General features: G+C 51.2%; 2 protein-coding genes across 3 annotated transcripts; one reads left to right on the plus strand and one right to left on the minus strand.

Annotated features, from left to right (window-relative positions):
- Positions 1 to 268: 268 nt before the first annotated feature.
- LOC117651017 (metastasis-associated protein MTA3) lies at positions 269 to 17514 on the plus strand. 2 transcript variants are annotated; one of them, XM_034394719.1, is made up of 17 exons: positions 269 to 487; positions 1518 to 1585; positions 1658 to 1751; positions 6940 to 7154; positions 7252 to 7481; positions 7590 to 7689; positions 7773 to 7961; positions 8061 to 8194; positions 8281 to 8387; positions 8473 to 8646; positions 8728 to 8804; positions 8914 to 9139; positions 9240 to 9446; positions 9522 to 9638; positions 11482 to 11499; positions 15261 to 15525; positions 15668 to 17514. In XM_034394719.1, exons 1-17 carry the CDS (start codon positions 460 to 462, stop codon positions 15774 to 15776), a joined length of 2358 nt encoding a protein of 785 aa, XP_034250610.1. In that variant the 5' UTR covers positions 269 to 459; the 3' UTR covers positions 15777 to 17514. The 2 variants fall into 2 exon arrangements, with proteins under 2 accessions (XP_034250610.1, XP_034250611.1); XM_034394720.1 differs by lacking the exon at positions 11482 to 11499.
- On the minus strand, positions 17439 to 19950 carry LOC117651018 (serine protease easter-like). Its single transcript, XM_034394721.1, has 6 exons — positions 19875 to 19950; positions 18842 to 19792; positions 18646 to 18745; positions 18249 to 18436; positions 17992 to 18081; positions 17439 to 17911 (listed from the first exon to the last, which is right to left on the minus strand). The coding sequence occupies exons 1-6, from the start codon at positions 19933 to 19935 to the stop codon at positions 17568 to 17570; spliced, it is 1734 nt and encodes a 577-aa protein (XP_034250612.1). The 5' UTR covers positions 19936 to 19950; the 3' UTR covers positions 17439 to 17567.
- Between the last annotated feature and the right edge of the window lie 1574 nt (positions 19951 to 21524).

Below are 21524 nucleotides of genomic sequence, written 5' to 3' on the forward strand. Positions count from 1 at the left end.
CGGTCCTAACACCGACCACCTCGCGGGAAAGTTCTCGTACTCCGCAAACTTTGAGAATTTGACGAACGTATCAATCTGTCCACGGGAAACGCATGGCTTTGAAAGAAATTTTTGTGCCATCCTAGTGCAGATGCTTTGCCAATCAACCCCAAATTGACGGAAACGAAGGACTAACTCAAAACTGAAAATAGGGAAATTTCCCTTGGGGCATGCAAGTCGGAGCGGACGGCAGCACTGACGGCAGGACGCGCCCGTGACGTCATCTACCGGATTGAGTTCCAAACAGGAAGACGGTAGACGGTCGACGGTCGAGGCAGAAAATGAAAATGGCGAGTTGTTGTTTTTGAGAAGCTTGTGATCGGTAGTCATTTATTCCTCGTCCACAATCAAAGACTTAAATGTGTTTATTTTTGAGCGCCGTGTGTTTACACTGTCTGCTGGATCATCGGAGATAACGCAATGACCGCAAATATGTATAGAGTCGGAGGTTTGTACTACTTATTACTTGTAAACCCTTGGAGAAGTTTTAAGCCTATCTGGCCGGCTAGCTAGCGGCGTGCGGAATGATACCGTACCCGAATTTACCTCAAACTTGGGGTGTTAATTGACTCACTGATGAATTTAATTCTGCATTTTGGCTCTTTCGAATTGTTGCTTTTCCCTGGAAGTCCGCGAACCCGTCCCGTTTTGGGTGCGTTTGCTGTATTTCTGTTGACGCCAGCCAGCTAATTGCGGGGACAGGGACTACTTTGCCGTCCCAAGCAAACTCTTTGCTTCTGTTTTAAGACAAAAAATTATGCCGGCTTTGAATCCGCACTTCGCTGAATCTTCCGCAATTTGAGTTGAAATAAAATATTCTTTGTGGCGGACTTGACGCCTGTGACGCCCCTTTTCGATGAGCATCTCTCACTTGTCACTAGTACCCCACTAATTACCAAAGGGAGCAGGGAGAGCAGGGCCGCTCTGCAATTTCAAGAGACGCCTTCCAAGAGCATGTCGGCTTCTCTCTCACTTTTTGAAACTTGAACGACCGGCTGAATTAACCAGCTATCGTTTTCTTTGCCGCAGTTGTTGTTTTCACGGAGTCATTGGAAGGTTATGATGCAGTGTAAACACTAGCTCTAACCTGCTTTCAAAATTATCAAGATTTTTTTCTGTTGTGGCAATAGAATTTATTTTGTCTTGAGAGAAAATCAGGTCTAATACTTTTTCTGAAATCTCGTCTCGTTTTGCCTAATTCTTTCATTTCATCTTGTTATCATTCAAACTGCATTGATATCTTTAGTCAATCGCCAAACTACATGCCAGGCTGTTCGAATTCGCAGGATCTCTCTGTTTTTTGTTGTTCATACGTTTTCTTTTCACTTACATGATTTTTTTCATTGTTAACTTTAGATCATGATGTTTCATGTACCTTTTTTAAAATTAATATGGGACGGGCCAAAAATACCTTCTTTATTACCTGAGGGTTTTGCCAGTCAGCTAGAGTAAGCCTTAATGAAATTTTATTTTTGCAGATTACGTGTATTTTGAAAACTCTTCCACTTCACCTTTCCTCATTAGAAGAATAGAAGAACTAAATAAGGTATCTAGTGTAATAGTAACATTGACTGTTTTGGGTGCAGTACCTTGTTTTAATGTGCTCCATATTTTTCAGACTCCCAATGGAAATGTGGAAGCCAAGGTTATGTGCTTCTTCCGGCGGAGAGACCTTCCTAATCCTCTTGTACAGTTAGCGGACAAACATCAAGGTGATTATTTAAGCTTAAGCACTGCTACATTCTTGTATTGGTTAGTGCAGGAAAATTCGTTCACTGTCCCATTCCAGTTTGTATTTAACATTAACATCCTCATCCAGTTACTGTTTCATTTATGCCAATGGTTAACTAATTTAACTCAATTTACTTGAATAGTATTATTGGTCAAGTTTATGCCCAAGCTAATTAGATCTCTTGCGATAGACCAGGGTACTTGTACAGAATAAATATCCATTGGGTAATTCTGACAACACCCTGAGCATGGTTTTCAGAAAGTGTGGAACTGTTAGGTATGTCTTTCAATGTGGCCAATGCCTGCGTAGCCTGGGTAAAGGCGCATGTGGTCTGACTGAAAGTTTCTCCGCTGGGCATTGACACTTTTGGCGTGGAGTCGGGTTGGACTGAAATGTGCAGTGACCGGCCAGTTGAGGCCGATGGCGGGGGCGGGGGTCGCTGTGAGTAGTTGGACAGGTGCAGAGGCCAGCCAGCCAGCCCTCCTTGGGTCTCTTAGTCTCTGGGTAGCTTGCACTTCCGGTGTCGCCGTCGCGGGGAAGCGGGGCCGCTTGGGCTGCTTGGGCAAGCCAAGTGCCTGGCCATTGGAGGAGCGGGATGAGAAGGGGAGAGGGGTCCTGCCATGCCCTGCCTTGCCGTTCGTGCCCTGCACGGCCCTGCCAGGCCCTGCCAGGCCGCACCACCGCACACGAATCTCTCTCCTCCGCAGCGACAAGTAGTCCCTCCAACTCGGCTGGCTGTACTCGGCCCCGCGCGGCCCGGCGGCCCTGCTGCCCCGCGGGCCCGCCCCGCCGTACGGCCCGGCCGGCCCGGCGTGCCCTGCCCGGCCACCGCGGTACGGGCAGGGCACTCGTGGCTGCCAGCTCGGGCGGCCGGCGTGGCGGCCCGCGTGGGCCCGGGCCCGGCGTCGGCGGCTCCAAGTGCCGAGGACGCACGGTGGCGACGCGGGGCGGGGCGGGGCGTAGGGCGTCCCGGGGTGCCCCGTGCAAGGCCCTGCCATGAGAGCCCTGCGCCCCGCGCCCCGTCCAGGCGTTGGCCCTGCACGCCCTGCGCCGTGCTTTAGGCCCACAGCTCCCCCTCCCCTCTCCCCCCACCCCCCTTCAGCACGGTCTGGACTCATTGGTGGGCGGCCTGGAGAGAAAGAAAAGCCGAGGAAGGCCGGCGCTGTGCGCGGCGGGGCGCGACACCGATGCCCGCCGCGGCGTCCGCTGTTGGCGCGGACTGTACCCGCCGCCGCGCTGCCCTGGGGTCCCTGCGGCCTGCGGTGCGGCCGTGGCTGCCGTGGCGGTTCGGCTTGGCGGGCCACGCCGTGAGGCTGCTGCGGCGTGCTGCCGCCGCATCGCGTCGGGTCGGGTACAGTCCGCACCGCGCTGCGCAGCACTGCGCCTCTGCCGTGCACTGCACCGCCGCACGTTTACGAGTTCGCTGACTTGGGCGACGCCGCGGCGCGTTGCGGGCATGGCACGGCCCGGCCCCGGCCAGCCTCCGCCTGCCACATGCACTTGGCTGAACACTGCCCGCTGGACACCGGGGGCCGGTCGCTCCGCACTGAAATCGCACGGCAGGCGACCGCATTCTTGGTCGTCCCAGCCCCTCGCAGCCCCGCTCAAAGAGAGCAGCAAAACGGAGTCCGCCACGCCCCGGCGCGCCCCGGGCCTCGCAGCTCCGCGTGTGTGACGGCGGCCCGACGTGGCACTCGTCCTGGCCGCGCCGGCCTGCTTGCCCTGGACGCGACGAGGTGGACAGGGAAACTCGCCACCGTGGCGGTGCTGTTCGGCGAGCTGTACCGAGTCCGGCGACTTGTTCGGCGTCACGGCGCGAGGGCAGGCAGGGCAGGCAGGGCACGGCACCCACCGTGAGGTTTGCGAGGCCGAGTCGCCGAGGCCCAGTCTTGCTGTCTCTGGCGAGATTAACATCGATCGGCCGAGGCAGGGCGCGGCAGGGCGCGGCAGGGCGCGGCACCCACACGCGCTCAGGGGACGGCCCTTTATTTAAGAGGGAATCCTCTACGCCCGCGGACTGGACACCTTCGTTCGTGCCCTCTCTGCCTCCCCACCCCGGGGAAAAGGGGGGGGGGGCGTCTTCCGCGCTTTGCCACCCCCGTGCGGCGACGAGCCGGGGTGTCGAAGGTGTCCTGCCTACGCCTCGCGAGCCTCCCTCCCCATTAGAGTTCGTAATGAGCGTGCGAGAGAGAGAGACAGACAGGGGGGCGAGAGAAGCGAGGGCCGCGCCGCGCCTCAGGGCGTTCTGTGGGGGTGTGGGGTGGCCCTGTGGTCCTGGTCCACTCCGGTGTAGGCCGGTGCGGCACTGGTGCGACGGAATGGCACCGCGTTGCTGCGCGTTGCCGAGGAGGGGTGGCGGCAAGGAGAGGTTCGGGGAGGCGCGCACCAAGCGCGGAGGCAACGAAACGACACGACACGGGGCGCGTGCGTTGCGCGCACGTTGCGCGCCCACGAGCCCCGCGGCCGTGGAGAAGAGGCTGCCCGGGCTGCACCGGCAGTCGTCCGCTTGCCATTCGGTTTGGCCCGGAAGGGCCTTCCCCATCCGGGTGGGCCGCTCTTGGCGCGGCACCGCGCTGCCGCTGGCTGGGGGTGCCCGTTTTGATTAGCACCGAGGGGATGCCGCCGCGCTAATCCGGCTGTCGCGGTTTCTGCTATCGGGGCCACCCAGCCAGCCGGCAGGCAGACAGACAGCCATATCGCGTTGTGCAGGGATATTGGACCCCTCGCCGCCCCTCGTTGCGGTAGGTTCGGGCTGCCGGTGCTGCCGGTGCCGGGGGTGAGGGAGAGAGGCAGCGACCCTGGCTCAGGGCTGCTTGCCGGCCTTGCCACCGCACCGGCTCGGCGTGAGGCCGTGGGGCGCGCGCCGGCCCTCCCCACTGACACTCACTTTCGCCGAGGGGCGGCCGGCTCCCAGATTGGACTCGGTATCGGAACGGCACGCATCGGGGCGCGCCGCTGCGGTGAGGCGATGAGCTGGACGAGGGCACCCTGTGGCCCTGTGCCATGTCCGCAGCCCCGCCGGACCCGAGTCACCCCGTCAGCCCTGGCCGCGGGGCGCCGTTGAGAGCGGCGACGTAGTGGGAATTAGTAAATGAACAGAGAGTCGGCACGGCCAGAGGAGGGGAAGGGCTGGCGATCGATCCACCGCGCGAGTGTACAGGGGAGGGCGTCGCGGCCCGCCACGGCTCGCCGCGAAGCGTGGCGCGGAGCCCGCTGTGCCGGCACGGCGGCGCGGCGGCACGGAGGACAGGGGTGGTCGCGGGGCGGGCAGGGCAGACGAGCCACACACTGAGAGAGAAGGAGACTGGCCGAGCCACCTCGCGCGGCAAGGAGGGCGTAGCGTCGCGGCGCGTCCCGGCCAGCATAGCAACAGAAGCGTCGCCTCAACCGGCGGTCTTGCGGTGTGGCCTTTCGGCAGTGGAGAGGAGACGCCTGTGCTGTGCCTGTCCGGCCCCGGAAAGGCCTGCGAAACGGGCTGGTGGGCGTGCTGCGGCGCGCTGCGGCGCGCTGCCACGGCTATCTTTAGCCCTGCGCCCCGCCCGTTAGCGCCCTGCCGGCCTGCCGCCCTGGCCGCCGCATCGGTGCATCGCGCGCGATCAAGCGGACCGCCTCCCCCTTCCCTCCCCTCCTCTCTTTTTCTACCCTTCGGTACTCCGCTTGATGAGTTGGCTCGGACTGAGCCCCTCGCACGTTTGGCGCGCTGGGCGCTATAGGCGCTGCTCGTGGGGGTGGCTCCCGGCGCTCCTGGCTCTCCTGGCTTCTCGCTCACTGCTCCCCTCCCGGCATGTGTTGCGCCCGTCCACTTCGCCACGGCACCACGTGCCTGGCCCTGGCCAGCCACCCTTTGAAAACTTGTTTCATTTATTTAGTTGCCGCGTCGGCTTTTGGCTTTGGCCACCCGTCCCACCCCGGTCCGGTTTGGTCAGTGAGCCGGTGCCAGGGGTGGGGTGGGGTGGGGTTGCTGCGTCCTGCCAGTCCTGCCAGTCCTGCCGCGTCCCTCGCGAGGCTCTCGGCAACCCCGAGGACGCAATGGAGCAATGGAGGGGTGGGGGCTACAGTACGCAGGGCTCCGTGACTGGCTGGAACCAGCAGGCAGGTATTCCGACGCCCAGGCTCCTGCGTCGGTTTTGCGAAGGGAGGGCGCACTCGCGCTGTTGACGCGATCCACTCTTGACTCGGGGCAACCTTGGTACACCCCGCAGCTTTGGTCCTTCCCTGGAAGAGTTGAGGAGTGGCAGGGAGGAGGCTAGGCCGCCACTCCGCCAGCCTCGCTGACCCCACGGGTCGCCCTGTGCCATTGCCATCCGACGCTGGAGGTTGCGTGCGTCCGACCCTGGCCGTGGCATCCGCCGTGGCACCCCCGCTCATGTCATGCCCTTCCAAGGGAACTTGGCTTGCCTTTCTGCCGCGCGTCTATCGATCCGGAGCCCCGGCACGCCCGGCACGCCCTGGCCGCTGAGGCGCTGCAGGCAAGCGTTGCGAGCATTGGGCGCGTTGCGCGTCGCGGGGCGTCGGTCGCGGGGCGCCGCAGCGCGTCGCCAAGCCTGTGCGGCCTGACCGCGCCGCACGGCCGACGGCAGGGCCAAGCACGCCCCTCTGCATGCAAGGGAAAGGCTCAACTCGTCGCAAGCGCTTTCGTGTTGGTCCGCGGTACTGTACTTCTGACTCGGTCCAGACACTACATGTGGACACGACTTGCCCAGGCGAAGAGCGCGGAGCGCTGGCGTTGGGGCGGCCGTGGAGCCGGTGGCGGTGGTGCCCCTCTAGGTGCCCCTACACAATGGTTCGGAGCGAGCACTCCGTCGTTTTCTCTCTGTCGCACTCTCGGCGGTGGAGCCGGTCGGTGGAGCGCCGGCAAAATGATTCCGAGCGGGGCGCACCGTCGTTCCATGGTCGTCCTCTCTGTCTCACACACACCCCTCACCCCTGGAGAGCCTCGTAAGCCCTCTACTACTCCCATTCGGCGTGCCGAATCAGTGCGAGAGGGAGGCCTCCAGCTCGGAATTCGGAATCTGCCTGCTGGTACTTTCAACCAGGCCACATCAGCGCCAAACTCTAACGCTCTTCCGAGTCGCTTCCGTTTGAGTCAGGCTAATGAACTGAAGAGCAGAAAAATGTTTTTGGAAGTTTCCTGGAAGCTCATGTCTGTTTTCTTGTTTTTATTTCAGTTGCCTTAGAGGAAGAAGTAGAAAACCAAAAGCTGAAAGCATTGGAGCCTGTTGATCCATCTACTCTAAATGGCAAGCAAAGACATCAGTTGAAGCACCGCGAACTGTTTTTATCGCGCCAAGTGGAAACAATTCCAGCAACACACATCCGAGGGAAATGTTCTGTTACACTTCTTAATGAGACAGAATCTCTGCTTAGTTACCTGAATAAAGATGTAAGTATTATTAAACATACCTCCAGTTTCATCATGATTACAGGGCTACTCAATTTCCCCTTTTCTAATTTTTTTCTTCCTTTTTTTTCTCTTTTAGGATACCTTCTTTTATTGTTTGGTATTTGACCCTTCACAAAAAACTTTGTTGGCTGACAAAGGAGAAATTAGAGTCGGTGGGCGTTACCAGGTAGATCCTGTTCAAATGCCTAAGGAACTTGAAAATCCTGAAAATGACTCAAGAAAGTTGGAAGATTTGGAAACTTTGGTGTGGACACCCAGCCACCATCTTACAGATAGACAGATTGATCAGTTCTTAGTCATATCAAGGTACACTTTACAGAAATATTATTGGTTTATTTGTTGTTTTCCTATTGTTTGCGATTTGCCAACTCCCTTCATGTCCTGGGCATAATGGTAGCTGTACTGATGTTGCAGGTCTGTTGGAACATTTGCCCGGGCTCTGGACTGTTCAAGTTCTGTTAAACAGCCTAGCCTTCACATGAGTGCTGCTGCTGCTTCTAGGGACATTACTCTTGTAAGTTATTACCACTAATATATCCAGTTTCACAAACAATATGTTCATTCTGTGATCATGTTCATCATTTTTATGAATTGCAGTTCCATGCAATGGATACTTTGCATAAGCACACCTACGACTTAGCATCAGCTGTATCATCTCTAGTCCCTTCCACTGGCCCAGTTCTGTGTAGGGATGAAATGGAAGAGTGGTCTGCATCAGAAGCGAATCTCTTTGAGGAAGCCTTGGATAAATATGGGAAAGATTTCAACGACATTAGACAAGACTTTGTATGTACTGTTCAGCAATCGTTAATAAGGGATTCATTGTTTCTTTCCGAATAAGATTACAAGGATAATAATAATAATAATAATTATTATTATTTTCAGCTTCCATGGAAAACATTGAAGAACATCATAGAATATTACTACATGTGGAAAACAACAGATCGTTATGTTCAACAGAAACGAGTCAAGGCAGTTGAAGCAGAATCAAAGCTGAAACAAGTGTACATTCCCAATTAGTAAGCAAAAAAAAAAAAAAAAAAAAAGTTGTTTTTTCTTAATTTTTCTAAAAATTGGTGTTTACATGATATATTTTGTTTAACAGCAACAATAAGCCTAACTCAGCTGTCATCAATAATAACAAAGGGATTGTAAATGGAAACAGTAATGGAGAAGTGACTATCAGTGGCAAAGCTTGTGAATCTTGCAATGGTGAGGAAAGTTTCATGTACTTTGAATTCTTGTCGAAAGACTTTGCTGTATCAAGCTAGTTATAACTGTCTTTGTCCATTTGCAGCCTCATCTTCAACCCAGTGGTATGCTTGGGGCCCATCCCACATGCAGTGCAAGCTATGCCACAATTGCTGGCAATATTGGAAAAAGTACGGTGGCCTCAAAGTACCATCTAGAATAGGTGAAGGTGAAACAGAAATAAAGAAGAAGCCTGGTTCTGCAAGTGTGTCTGATGAAGGTAAACAGATGAGTTTCATTTTAATGAAAGGCACTTTCTATGTTCATTATCATAGCTAATAATATAACTTCTGTCTTTCAGAATCAGTCACAGAGCGAGCTCCATCCAGCCTTGCATCGCATAGACCGCACCGTTGCAATATTATTGGCTGTGGAAAGGTAATAATTAGATTGATTTGTATTTTTTTATTAAGTAGGGCTTAAATGTTGCAGTAATGGTTGCTTACTTTTTAATTTCTTCTAATGGCATTGCTCTCTTTTGTGTCAGGAATTCAAACTCAAGACCCAGCTGGCGCGACACTATGCCACTGCCCATGGTCTTGCTGTGCGAGCAGGCTCGCCTCGACCTATCATGAAAACCAGAACTGCGTTTTACTTGTGCACCACTCCTCTTACACGTATTTCACGTCGACTCTGTCGTCAACTTATGCAAACTCGTCATGCAGCGCGGGCACCATTTTGGGCTATCAATGTACCTGCAATCAAGCAAGAATGTAAGTATAGATTCAAATTTTAAAGATCCCATTGTGTCTAGTCCTGTTTCGTTACAAATTTCTTCATTTGAAAATACTGTAATGAATAATTTGTTTTCAGGTCAAGTACAAATGACAGGAAAGTCACTGGCACAATTAAAAGAATTGCTAATATACTGCAGAAAAGATAGAGGAAGTGTTACAGCCATAGCAACACGGCTTGGTCATTACAAAGAAACAGTAACTCCAGAATGGTTAATTCTTACCGACAAGAGCAAAATGCCCAAACCGGAAGTTGTGGCTTTCCCTAAACCACCTAAAGCTCCAGGTAAAGATAATTGCTATAATTTAAAAACTATTTCCCATTGGGTGCATGTCAGCAACAACCACTAACTTGTTCCAGATGGTAGTCTGATGTATGAACGAGTACCCAACAAACCTGAAGCTGAGAAGATACCCCTAAACAATGTGTCCCCTCACCTGAAGCGAAGAGCTATCGACGAAGTGAATGGCATGGATGGTGAGTACAAGCGTCGGGTTGAGTAATGCTACATACCACCTCGTTTTTTATCTCTGTGATGGGCAAGTTACATTTTATTTTGTGAAAAATGTTCTACCATGCAATGTTAACCAGATCTTCATGCTTGTTTGTAACTTTTTCTTAAATATTTTAGCTTTTTCCCCTCACTTAGTTTAACCATTTTTGTAGACTTTTTAAGTGGCACTCTTCTTTCCTTCTTGGAAAAATTAACTAAATGAACTTTATCTTCTAAGGATCATGGCAGATTTTAAACTTAATGATGATAAAAGTACTTTCATTGGAGTCAAATTGCTGTTACTTACCAAATTCCACACAAAGTATTTTCTTGAAGTACTTTTTATATTTAATGACTTCTGTGTTATTGTTTTTATCTAATCTAAATGTTGGTACATTTTACCAAAGACTGTAAGTGTTCAAGTTATTCTGAGGAAAAAATTTGATTGCACCAAAATGATGGCAATTCATTCATTAGGTAAGGCCTGTTATCTAATAGTTTATAGTAAGCTGTACCAGCACTAATTATTTTTATGATACATATTGCTTCACTGAAAACTTACTCTTTGGTGGATGTGGCTGTTTCCAGCAATTTGTTTCATCCTTTGTTATTGATCAAGGTTTTCTGACTAAAGACAGTAAAAATATAAAATAAAATGAAAATTAAAAAAAAAAGAAAACAGAAGCAGATGAACAAACTAAGGACTGCAATGTCAGTAGGTAGTAGTTAACTAGGCAAAGTGGGTACAATTCACAAGCTTTGTCCTTCCTTTTCTTGTCTCCCATCAAAGGTGCCAATTATTGCTATTAACTTAACATTCTTTGTTTCAAACACTGCGAATGTCTGGGTGTGTGGGCGAAGTGCTTATGGCTCTGCTGAATTATTTTGATTTGCCTCAGTTGGTTTTGAGAGAAGCCAATAATTTGTACTTTGGACGCTTTCTGATCAGTGTCTGAGACTGCTTTTGCAGTCACTTGAGAGGGATCTTACATAGAAGAATACTAGTTTCCATTTTCATTTTAGAATGGTGTTATGAGACTGACTTAACATATATATTATATTTGTTCTATCCTTCCTATACCCCATCAGGATGTTTTCATATTTATTCTTGGTTGGGGTTATACAGTCGACAAATATGTTAAGGAGGCGGAACAGACTTCTTTAAATGTCGGCAAATCTTACTTCGCGTTAAATTTTGTTTGGCACGATGGCCCTCGAATATTTTCACAGATTAAATGGGTACCATTTGTGTTTGTTTTCTTGTGATTCTAAAATGGAAGGAAATCATTTTATATTTGATCTGTCCGGTCCTGATTAAGTAAAACAATCTAGTTCAATGTTAATCTGCTCAGTATGGTGCAAATGCTATATAGTAGCTTCTTAATTGAGGTCAATTGCTGTGTACCAAAAACTACAGTGGCTTACAATATTACAAATGTGTTTCCTGTTAAAACCAAAGCAGTTTTGTTAAACAGTAATGACGATAGGTTATAATTTTCATTTCCTGAGCGTTACTGCTTAAATGATGTTTCTGATTAGTCACCCAATAGTGGCAACCTATTTCATTCACCGTTTTGGGATGGGTTGGGCATGTATATTTTCTCTTTAATGCTCTCAATTTTTCCCAAATATTGTATTTTACTAAATGATCATCTATCAGTATGATTTCAAACTTCTATCATTTTTGCCTGTCAAATGATCGCCTAGTTTGGAAGAACTGAATTAACTCTAATCATACTTTTATGATTACCTTTATGACTTTATTTTGTTATTTTTAAAGCAGATTCGTACTAATGTGAGTTTTGTCTCTTTCCTTGCATTACCTAGACTCGGATTGGGAAGAAGGTGGGTTATTCAACTTTAGAATTTGATAGTCCAGTTCTATGTGCTTTCTGCACGCTCTGCAGTATTAGTTGTTGAAGTAAACCTAAGTTAGTTGAAGTAACCCTATGTTTTTTAGTATTACCAATTTTCATTTTCTCAATTTCATTCTATTTATGATTTGATGACTAAGTGCATGCACTCCTTTGTTTCCATTAACTTGAGGCAAAGAATGTGATTTCATGTGCATCCACCTTTTCTTTCACATGGATCTTGGTGGTGCTTGGAAAAGGTTGTAAGTTCTAATTATTCTTGTTTGTTTTTTTTTTAGTTTGTTTCTTCTTTTTATTTGATTTCTTCATAAGTCATGTCTCTTTATGTCTTGTTGTACTGACATTGGTTTTTCTCCCAATGCAGTAATTTTGTAGTACTTGAGTGCACACTTTTCTTTAAGTGTTACTTAAAGTAAGAAACAAAAACTCATAACCTCATTTGATACCAGATTCAAGTTGGCATCAAAACACTGAATGCCGCACAATGAAGGAATAGGGTATTATTTCGTATCAATTGTGCAAAGTGCATGTTCTCAGGTGTCTCTTACAAGGAAAACTACACTGATACACTTCTTTCATAGTAACTCAGAAGCAGTGTATGAGTGTCGTTTTCCTACTATGTCTGCTATTTGGCAGTCTGGTGATATAAGTCTTTCCTTTTCACAGGAATGATGTTTGCTCTCATTCTATTTATGCATGCTTCTTATTTATAGTGTTCGTGCGTAAGTGTGTTGGTATTTTCACAATGACACGGGCCAAGTGACCACAGATTCTACCCATATATATTAAAAATCTGACAGGAAGGGTACTGTTTGTAAGTGCATTTTGTGTTGAAAGCCTAGTGGAGAAACTTAATTTTTATTAACGTAATCAATTTGGTGTTGGGCTACCTCCAACACAGTGATCGGGTTACTGATGGCTCTTGCCAAATGTTACAGACTTTTCATAATTATGTGTGCGCATTTGTCTTTTAGACATGTTTTAATTTCTGTTGTTGTATGATGGTTATTCTAATTTTTTTCATTATCTTTTTTAATCGTCTGTGCAAGTGTTATGTTTTGCTATGTGTTAATAGATGGGTGTACAATTTTACTTTGCAAGCAAATGCAGTGAAGTTCATGATGCAAGTAATGTTTGTCAATGTCTTGTATGGAACAATGTACACTATTTTATTGCATCTACAGAATGGCCAATAAAGTCAAACAAGTAAATACTTTTTTGAATCTGTTCTCCTTTCCGAATCTTGTGCCAGTGGCCTTTTTCAGTAGCCAGAATAGGAAAAGTTAACAAGGTGGCCCTTACGTAAGACCATTCTGTTGTTCTGTTGCTCGTTAGTTCTTAAAGTTTGTCAGACTGTTCCCTCAGTTTCAAAGATGGTAGTTGTAGCTATGTGAGATAAGGAGCCTTTTTATTCTGGCTATTTGGCTGCTATTGAGCACAGATTTACCATTCATAAGCCCGCTTTGGGTGAGGTGTGATTTTCTCTCTCTACATAGTAATAGCTTCTGCTCTATTCCTCTTCTCAATGGAATTTTTCTCTCCTCTTTTTTTAATCTATTCATTTTTCCTAATTGAATGTAGCTTTTAGCTATGCTGCGCAATAACACAATTTCTTAAATCACGGGGCACACAAACATGACACATTTGGCTGCGCTAATAGTCAATATCCTTGATGCACACACTGTGACCAGAAACATTCTTTTAGCAGTGCTGATGGAGGTGGTCTGTTGCATTTCATTCACGTGCAGCCTCAGCTGCTAATGTGTGAAAAGCTAGTTTCAAGGCTTTGAGGCTTTCAACTCAAAATGTATTTGTTTAAGGGGAAAATTTCCTCCAAGATACTTACTTTTTGTCTAATCGCAATGCTGCCTTTTTGTTGTGGTATCTTTCCTGTAAAACATAATTATCTTTTACTCATTTAATGATTGTAACATTCTGCCTTGGATTTTTTCATGCCTTATATTGTGTGTCAGTTTTTGGGAACAAGAAAACTTATCCTTATTGATAAGCACAAATTGGCATTGTGTACTAGCAGGATGGTATCCAGTCATAGCTTTTGCTCTTTTAATTGTTATTTCTAAATCATGACTTTTTGTACCATTTCTGTTTATAATAAGGAAGCTTTTTTTTATCTCTCATCTATTGGAGCTCTTGTGAAAAACTTAAAAGTAATCCACCTACAGCCATTCACCATCAGAGTTCTGCTGTCATAAAATGAAAAAAGTGTGTCTCTCATTGCTAACATCTTTAACTTTTCTTATTTCATCTAGTTTTCTCTAATTTATAAATGTCTTCAAAACACATAAATTTAAACTTGTTTATCTAGTCTGTGCCTCTTTACTTTCCAAACAATCTCAAATTTTGGACATTCAATAATATATTCAAGTTATTTTGATTTTGAAGTTTCTGAACAGCCTCTACCAGTTTAGTTCCACAAGTTTTAATCACCTTTTCCTTAAACCCCCTTACAAAGTATTGGGAGAAGAAAAACTTTTTGTTTTCATTTTGAAGAATATATATTTAAATGTAGATTCAGAAAAATGGGAAAACAGAATTTACATATAATGGTTTGTCTTTTTGGAGCAAAATGGAGGAAATGAAATGAGATAACAATACCTCTTGATGGCTACCATACATTTAAAACGGGACCAAGAGTCAAAAGCAAATGGAGGCTACCTGGCCCAAATTTAAACAAACCATCAGATATCATTCATCGCTGGTGAATTCCACTTGATGGTTTCCATCCCTCAACAGCATCTTTTGATGGTGAAGGTAAGGTGGATTACTTACGTGTGTGATGTGTGCAAGTGTGTATGTGCGTATGTGTGTTTAAAAGAAAATCACAAGGATTTGTGTAGGACTTAAGTACATTTTAAACAATTTGTTGTTGATGCACTAGTACTTATGAGCCCATGCTTTGCTTAGCAATGGAACTTATCTTGATAGACTGTGCTTTTTGTAGATTGATTCAGAGTGTGGTGTCAATATTCTCAGCTCAGTAAAATTTGTAGTGAAGATTTTAAGTAGCCATATTGGCTCATTTAATTGTACAACATTGTTATGTACTATGATTGAATGCAATACGCTATGTACTTGTCCAATGTCGAATCAAAATTCTTTTCCGCAGATTTAAGGTTGTGAAGATATTCATGTAGTTATGTTGTCCTTTAGGTAGCAAATGGGGGTAGAAATGTCTTCAAAGCGACTGGCCCCATGGGCTGACCACTTGTACCTTAAGTTACTTCAAAACCACAGAAACCTTTCATGCAACTGGTTCTATATTTGGTCTGGTTGTAACTTCTAGTATAAGTGCTGTATGGTCAATTTTTCACTTAATTTCAAGAGATTGGAGTTAAACATGAATCTTTTTGACTACAAAGTTTTGTGGCTACTATGACGCGTGATGGACGTGCCCGAATTCAACAGGCAACATGCAGGGTTCATCCTGTGCTGATGTGACAAGTTGACCCAAAATGTTGTTTGCTGTTCAATGGGGCAGACGCTTTGCCCTTGTTTCCACCCCCTGGTAGCAATTAGAAATGTTTGTGACTGAAACTGATAGTTCAGATTTATTAGTTTAAAATGAGAGCCATTCCCCCTCATTTTAAAGACGTGTTTTAGAACTAATGGTTTCCAAACGCCGCATTCTTGTAGACCGCCACTGAAAGAGACTGTGTTGCGTGTGCATGTGTGCGTTGCGTTTTGAGGACCAGTTAAATCGTGTTGTTGCAGGCGGAGGCACACCTATCCCCCAGCAAGGCCCTCCCCACAAACGTTCCCACAAAGACCCCCAGGCGCTGGCCAACCTGGCGCAAATGGCGGGGCTCAACCCCAACGCCATGGTGCCCTACGCCCCCTACACTGGGCCCCGGCAGATCATCAGCCAGAACGGCAAGGCCCGCATCGCGGTGACGCGCTCCGGCTCTGGCAGCAAGCAGGTGCTGTCGTGGATGGAGGCCCCCGAGGAGGTGCTGTTCCGCTCCACCGAGCACGTCAAGTAAGTCTCGATGGCGTGCCGTGGCACGGCCCATGCCACGGCCCATGGCGCGGCGTGGTGGCCGTCTGCCCTGTCAGCCTGGCGGACGGGCCGACCGGCGAGCTTCCGTCGGAGACTGACCCATGCCTTGTGTTGTGTGCAGGAAGGTCCGGAGGCAGATGACCACCCCCGAGTTGCGGCGGGCGGCCCGGAAGCCCTGGAGGAAGCTGTGCTCCAAGGGCCTGGAGGACACCGTGGTGGTGCTCGAATGACCAAGGTTTTCCCTCGGCCTGGAATACAGGCCGAACCCCTCGCCAGCCCCGCCCCCGCCACTGCTCGGCCTTTCGGCCGTGGGCCTTTCGGCCGTGATGCCTGTGGCGGGCCACCACACCATGGCGGGGATCCGACTCTAAGCAGCGAGTGCGTCTTATCACCGGACTTGTGCAAAGCCGCGTAAAGCCGTCTCGTTGTTTCGCGTTGTGAATAGAGGGGGACGAGTGATGGGTGCCTTCATCACTGTTACGTGAGTGAAAAACTATGCCACCGAAATCATCGTCAAAAAGTTTCTCGATCATCGCCCTATGAGGTGTCGTCGTCGTTGTCAGCTCCGTTGGCCGAGCTGTGATCTGCAAACTGAAGCCACCCGTACCCTTTCCAGTCTGCAGGATCCTTGTGTTACAACTTGCCGTCAGACAAAAAGACTGTGAGGCTTAGCTATTTTTCTTGTCTTGGCTGAAGGCATGCTCGTCTCTTGTGCTGCTGTTGCAGACATCTTTTATAGGAGACACTAATTAAGGTCCTCAGAATCACCCTGGATTGATGCCCTGCAATGCCACGGAAAGCAATAACAAATTTTACCTGTGCTGGTATGTAGGCAGCTATTAAGTTTAATAGTATTTCAATCTCAAGATTTAATGTTGTATAGTAATTTTAATAAAACAAAAACAAATGTCTTTCTGCACAAATATTGTTCAATTTTCCTTCTGTCCTAAAGACAAATTTTATAGGAATGTGACTTCTGATCTGTCAAATGCATTAAAGTCGTGATCTTATTGTATAAATTTAATATTACAAATGAATTGCATGCTCTCATGAGGATGGTATTAAGTGTACGTAAAACTTGTCCTTGTTACTGGAAGGACACATTATCTGTTAAATATGGTGATAGCTCCAAGCAAAGAGAGAGAGAGAGACAGAGACAGATCTCATGTGGTCTGAAAGTGCATCTGAACTTGTTCAAATGCTTTGCTTGTTTCCATGAATGGCACAAATGCACAGAAATATTATGTCAGTGCTTTGTCTGGACAAAAGTCTTGTACCTGTGTAGCTGCGTATTGAGATGAAATCAAATTTGATTTTTTTATATTTGGCCATTTTAAATTCAAAATATGCTTCTTGTTCCCCTTTGGGAAGTTTCATTGGATTTGTATTTTAGTTTCCTCACACATACTGCTCAGTGAATGTGAACTTATGAATTTACTTATTTATTTTGTTACCTGGTGGATGTATATCAAAAGGCACAAGGTCTTTTTATATCACATAAATCAATTATTTTGTGAAAAGTGATTCTACACAAAGTGGACTGGTTGTGACATCGTTAAACATTGTTTTTTATGCTGGTTAACGTATCTTGTTGGCAAGAAATATGGAATGATTATAGTGTTGCTGGTACTGAGTGCCAGCAAAATGTCATCTTGTTTTTTTTTTACTTTGTGTACTTGCCTGCCTTTCATGCACTGTTTCCAGTGCTCTCTTGTTTGTCATTATCCAAGACCAATTAGAGCATTGCAGTTCACTCATGCATCTAGTGATTATGGTGATACGTAATTTGCAGCAATGCTGCTAAAGGTTGACATTACAAGAATTTTCTTCCAAATAAGTTATTTATGGCACCTCTTTTCCATCAATGCTTGGTGCGAGTTTTATCAATCCAATACTGTTTGATTCTGGTTTATTGTTTTGCCTTGTTTATAATGTAATTTATTCATTAATAACAAATATTGAAATTGACGTTGCTTTTGTTTTGTGTTTTCGTTTCCATTTTCATCTTGTCCCGCGAGTAGCTAGGGCCTGAGCGTGGCGAGGATCCAGGGCACGTAGGCGGTGACCCTGGTGTAGATGGAGGGCAGGGGCGCGGTGCCGCACGGGCTGTCCGGACCGTACGAGACGACGCCGATCTGGTAGGTGACGTGGTTGGGGCCGTACACGGTGGGCGCCTCGTTGGCCAGCGTCACCATGAGGGGCCCACCGCTGTCGCCCTTGCACGCGTCCTTGCCCTTGTCGCCGCCGGCGCACAGCTGCCCCGGGTCCAGCGGCTGCAGCTCGGGCGGCTGCAGCTCGTTGCACTCGGCGTGGCCCACGCCGTTCACGTCGGTGAACTGCAGCACGGGGCTGCCCGCAGCGTCCCCTGCAAAGGCACAAGGCAGTGGGTGTGTCAAAGCGCAAACCAAGCCAAATCACCGCCACACCGGAAAGGGATATACTTACTGAAGTACGTCTTCCCCCAGCCGGCTATCTTGAACTTCTTGTCGTCGGTGACGTTGACGTTGACCGGCAGGCAGATTGGCCGCACGTACTCTGGCGGGGAAAACGGAATTGGCACAAACTGTTTGCGCTGGAAACACAAGGGTGAAAGTATTCTCGTCCCAACCAGGACAGTACTTTGAGCCCCTGTGTTTTCAGTGTTGGCACGGTATGAAAAGAGAGTTTATTCGACCCGACCTATCTAGGATGAAAACACGTACCCGAGAACTGATGGACGCTCCTGCTGAGCCGGATGAGGGCGATGTCATGCTTGATGTTGCGGAGGTCGAAGTCGGGGTGCGACGAGATGCTCTCTACGTCCATGTCCAGGGGCGGCGGCGCGCACACCTTGTCGTGGTCGCAGTCCACCGCCTCGGTCAGGTTGAACTCCCCCAGGCGCACCAGGACACTGGCGGTCAGAGAGAACGTAGCTAGAGTACACTTGAACTGGAACTGCGGAGGAAGCAAGACGATTCGGCCCCTTTGCCGGATTCTCCCAGCATCTGATCGCAGGCAATCCGCAACACATGCCCCTGTAGGTAGGCAAAACATACATGGTCCCTCCCTGCCGCACCCTGCTGGGTCTGTCAGAAGCAGAAGGGACTTGAAGGGCCTTACGGTCGGTTCTGCGAGCTGATGCAGTGCGCCGCGGTGAGGATGTACTTCTCGTTGATGAGGGTGCCGCCGCAGAGGAAGGAGATGCCGGAGTCACCGCGCCCTGGACATAGACACACGGTGAAGTAAGTTTCGGAAAGGGCAGTCCCTTACGCTTTGCGCACGGAGCATGGTGTCACTAGACCTACGCAGTTCTTACTTCGGTAGCCGAGTATCGCCATCCAGGGGAACTGACCCGGGCTGGCAATCTTGCCGTTGGTGATCCTGTTTTCCGTGGTGACTATGCCGCACACGTCCGTTCCGGGCAGCAGCGACTTGGGGGCGGAGGCCGCGGCCGTGGTGGCGTGCGGGCCGGGCCTGGTGGTGGATGTCGCGGACGGGGGCGTCGCGGACGGGGGCGTCGTGGCTGTAGCCTGGGGCTTGGGATGGCCTGAATGCTGGGCCGGCGCGGGTGGCCGCTGCACCGGGACAGTGAGGCCTTCCTCGGGCTTCAAGTGGAGGGGCCGCTGCGTGGCCGGCTGATGCTGCTGCTGCTCGACATGATGGTGGTGATCCTGGGGGGCGGCCGGGGCTGCATGGGAGGGCGTCGGCCGAGGGAGCTGCGGCTGCCTCTGGGGAGTGGGCGGGGTTGCTGTCGCAGGGTTGGGGGCGTGGCCTGCGTGGCCTTGCGCGCCTTGCGAGGGGCGGGGGCTCGACGTCGGCGACGCGGCCGTCGATGGCGGCCTTGATGGCGGCGCGGGCACGCAGCACACCCAGCCAGGGGCGCACTCGAACAGCAGGTCCACCTCGGCCGGCTGGCAGTGCTCCACCCTGAGGCACACCTGGGGCCCGGTGCAGCGGCTCCCGCTCGATCGCAGACCCCCCGGCTGGGGCTGGGGCTGGGCTCCGAACGCAGGGTGGCGGTCTGCGGAAGGTGCTCCGGGCGACAGGGCCGGGGTGGAGCTGGCCGTCATAGTGGCTGGGTCCACGACGCCGCCCCCGAGGGCCTCGCGGATGGTGCCCGTCGTTCTTGCTTCAGTCGGAGCCGGCACACCGAGAGAGCCGTTCAAGTCGACGACGGGCACCTCGCGCTCCGCCAGCTCCGCCGCGCCCGCACCGCCCGCCACCCCAGCGGCAGCCCGCGGCGGCGGGTTGGCGTTGGTCAGCGCCGCTGCAACGGAGTGACGGTGAACACTTCCGCCCCCGGCTCCACTGCTCAAGGTGACGGCAAGGTGTTTCGAAGCCTTACTCACCCGAGAGCGTCACGGCCGCCAGCAGCAGGGTGGCCGTGGTCACGGTCGTCACCCCCAGCATGGCGGGGCGCGCGGCGCGGACGGCCGTCGGCTGAAGTGGGCGTGAGGCTGCCAGGGCGCGCGCATCACCGCCCCGTAGGCCTGCAGCGCCTGCAACAGCCGCCATGGCACGGTGTCTCAACAGAGTCGCGTTGTGGCTGCCGGCTAGGCTGCGTCAGCCCATTGTTTCCGCGCGCTCCCGCTCGCGGTGTTCGCGGTTGTCGCGGACCGCGCCGTGTCTGGACTAGACCGCGGCCGGCGTCGGCCTGCTGGCGCTGCGGGCGACCCGGTCTGACGGACTCAGACGCGACTCCCCAGGGCGACTAGACCGCACTGATAACCCAAGGCTTTGAGATGGCTGTACCGCTGTGCTGCGGCGAGGCAGGGCGAGGCAGCCCCCCTTCTTCCCCCTGACCCTGCTTGCCCTGCCGAAATCGCCGACATGCAGCGTTGCCGCCGGGGGATCTGTCCGTGACGGACACGGCAGGGGGTATTCGCGATCACTCGGTGCGAGGCGAGGCTGCGCGGCCTCGGTGACAGGACAGGGCTATACGGAGCGGCGAGCGGGAAACGGTGCAGGGAATGTCTTGCCGGCTGCTAAGGTCGCCGCTGCACTTGGCCGGGGCCTTGCCGTCCTAGGGTGTCTGGGATGGCCGGACAGACGCATCCTGGCCCTTCGCTGCTCGCTGCTCCGCGCTCTGCCCCGCGACTCGGCGGCTGCGGGCTGCGGGGCGACGATGGAGCCGGCCGGCCACCTACGCCGCTGCCTCGCTGTGGCGGGCATTGGCGGGCGAGCCTCTGTGACGTCAGCCCACTCGTCCCCGCTGCTATGGGAAATACCTGGTGCCGTCGCCGCGGCTGCCGCGGCGCATGTCCCGCGGAGTAGAGCGCTCCGACGACGCCGGTTGCCGAGATGGCCAGTGATGGTGGACGCCCTCGCGGATGCCGTGGTCCGTGGTGTCCGCGGCCGTCGGCTACCCCGCTGGGCTGCGCCGGCTGCGCGCTTGACGTCGGAGCCCCCACCCCGTCGAACCTGTTCGAGTGGCCGGAGTTGCCTAAGTGTCGGGCACGCGTCGCTCAGCGCTCAGCACGCGTCAGTAGTCAACACGCGGTGCGGCGAAGCCCGTCAGTGCGTCCGCGTCTTGGTCTCTAGTCGCTCGCTCCGCGCGGGCGGATGGCTCTTTCGCTACTCAAGCATCTCCAGGAGAGTCCGGGCCGAGCCCCGCCCCGCCCCACCCCGCCCCACCGCGCCCCGCGCCGCCGCGTCCCGGCCGGGCCGGGCCTACAGGCCGGCGGCTGGATGGGGCCGGGCCGGGACTGGTTGGTTGCATTCGAGGCTGCGGTGCGGACGTTGCGGCTGCGGCGGTGCGTTGGCTGAGCGCAGCGCGTTCTATTCGTTTTGGTCCACCGTGCCGTGTCGCGTGACTCCGCCACTCCGCGCCGCGTCTTCGTATTCGCTCTGCGCTCTTCGCTTTCGACTTGAGCGCTGCCGCAGTAGTGTCGCTGGCCCATCCGGATCCCCCTCCTTTTCCCCTCCGCCCCGCCTCGCTGACCTTCGCCGCGGCAAAGCTGGGCAAAGCGCGGCTCGCGGCCGGCCGCCGGTTCGGTGAG

Source organism: Thrips palmi, unplaced genomic scaffold (assembly GCF_012932325.1).
Source record: "Thrips palmi isolate BJ-2018 unplaced genomic scaffold, TpBJ-2018v1 HiC_scaffold_5, whole genome shotgun sequence".
In the NCBI taxonomy this organism is placed as follows: domain Eukaryota; kingdom Metazoa; phylum Arthropoda; class Insecta; order Thysanoptera; family Thripidae; genus Thrips; species Thrips palmi.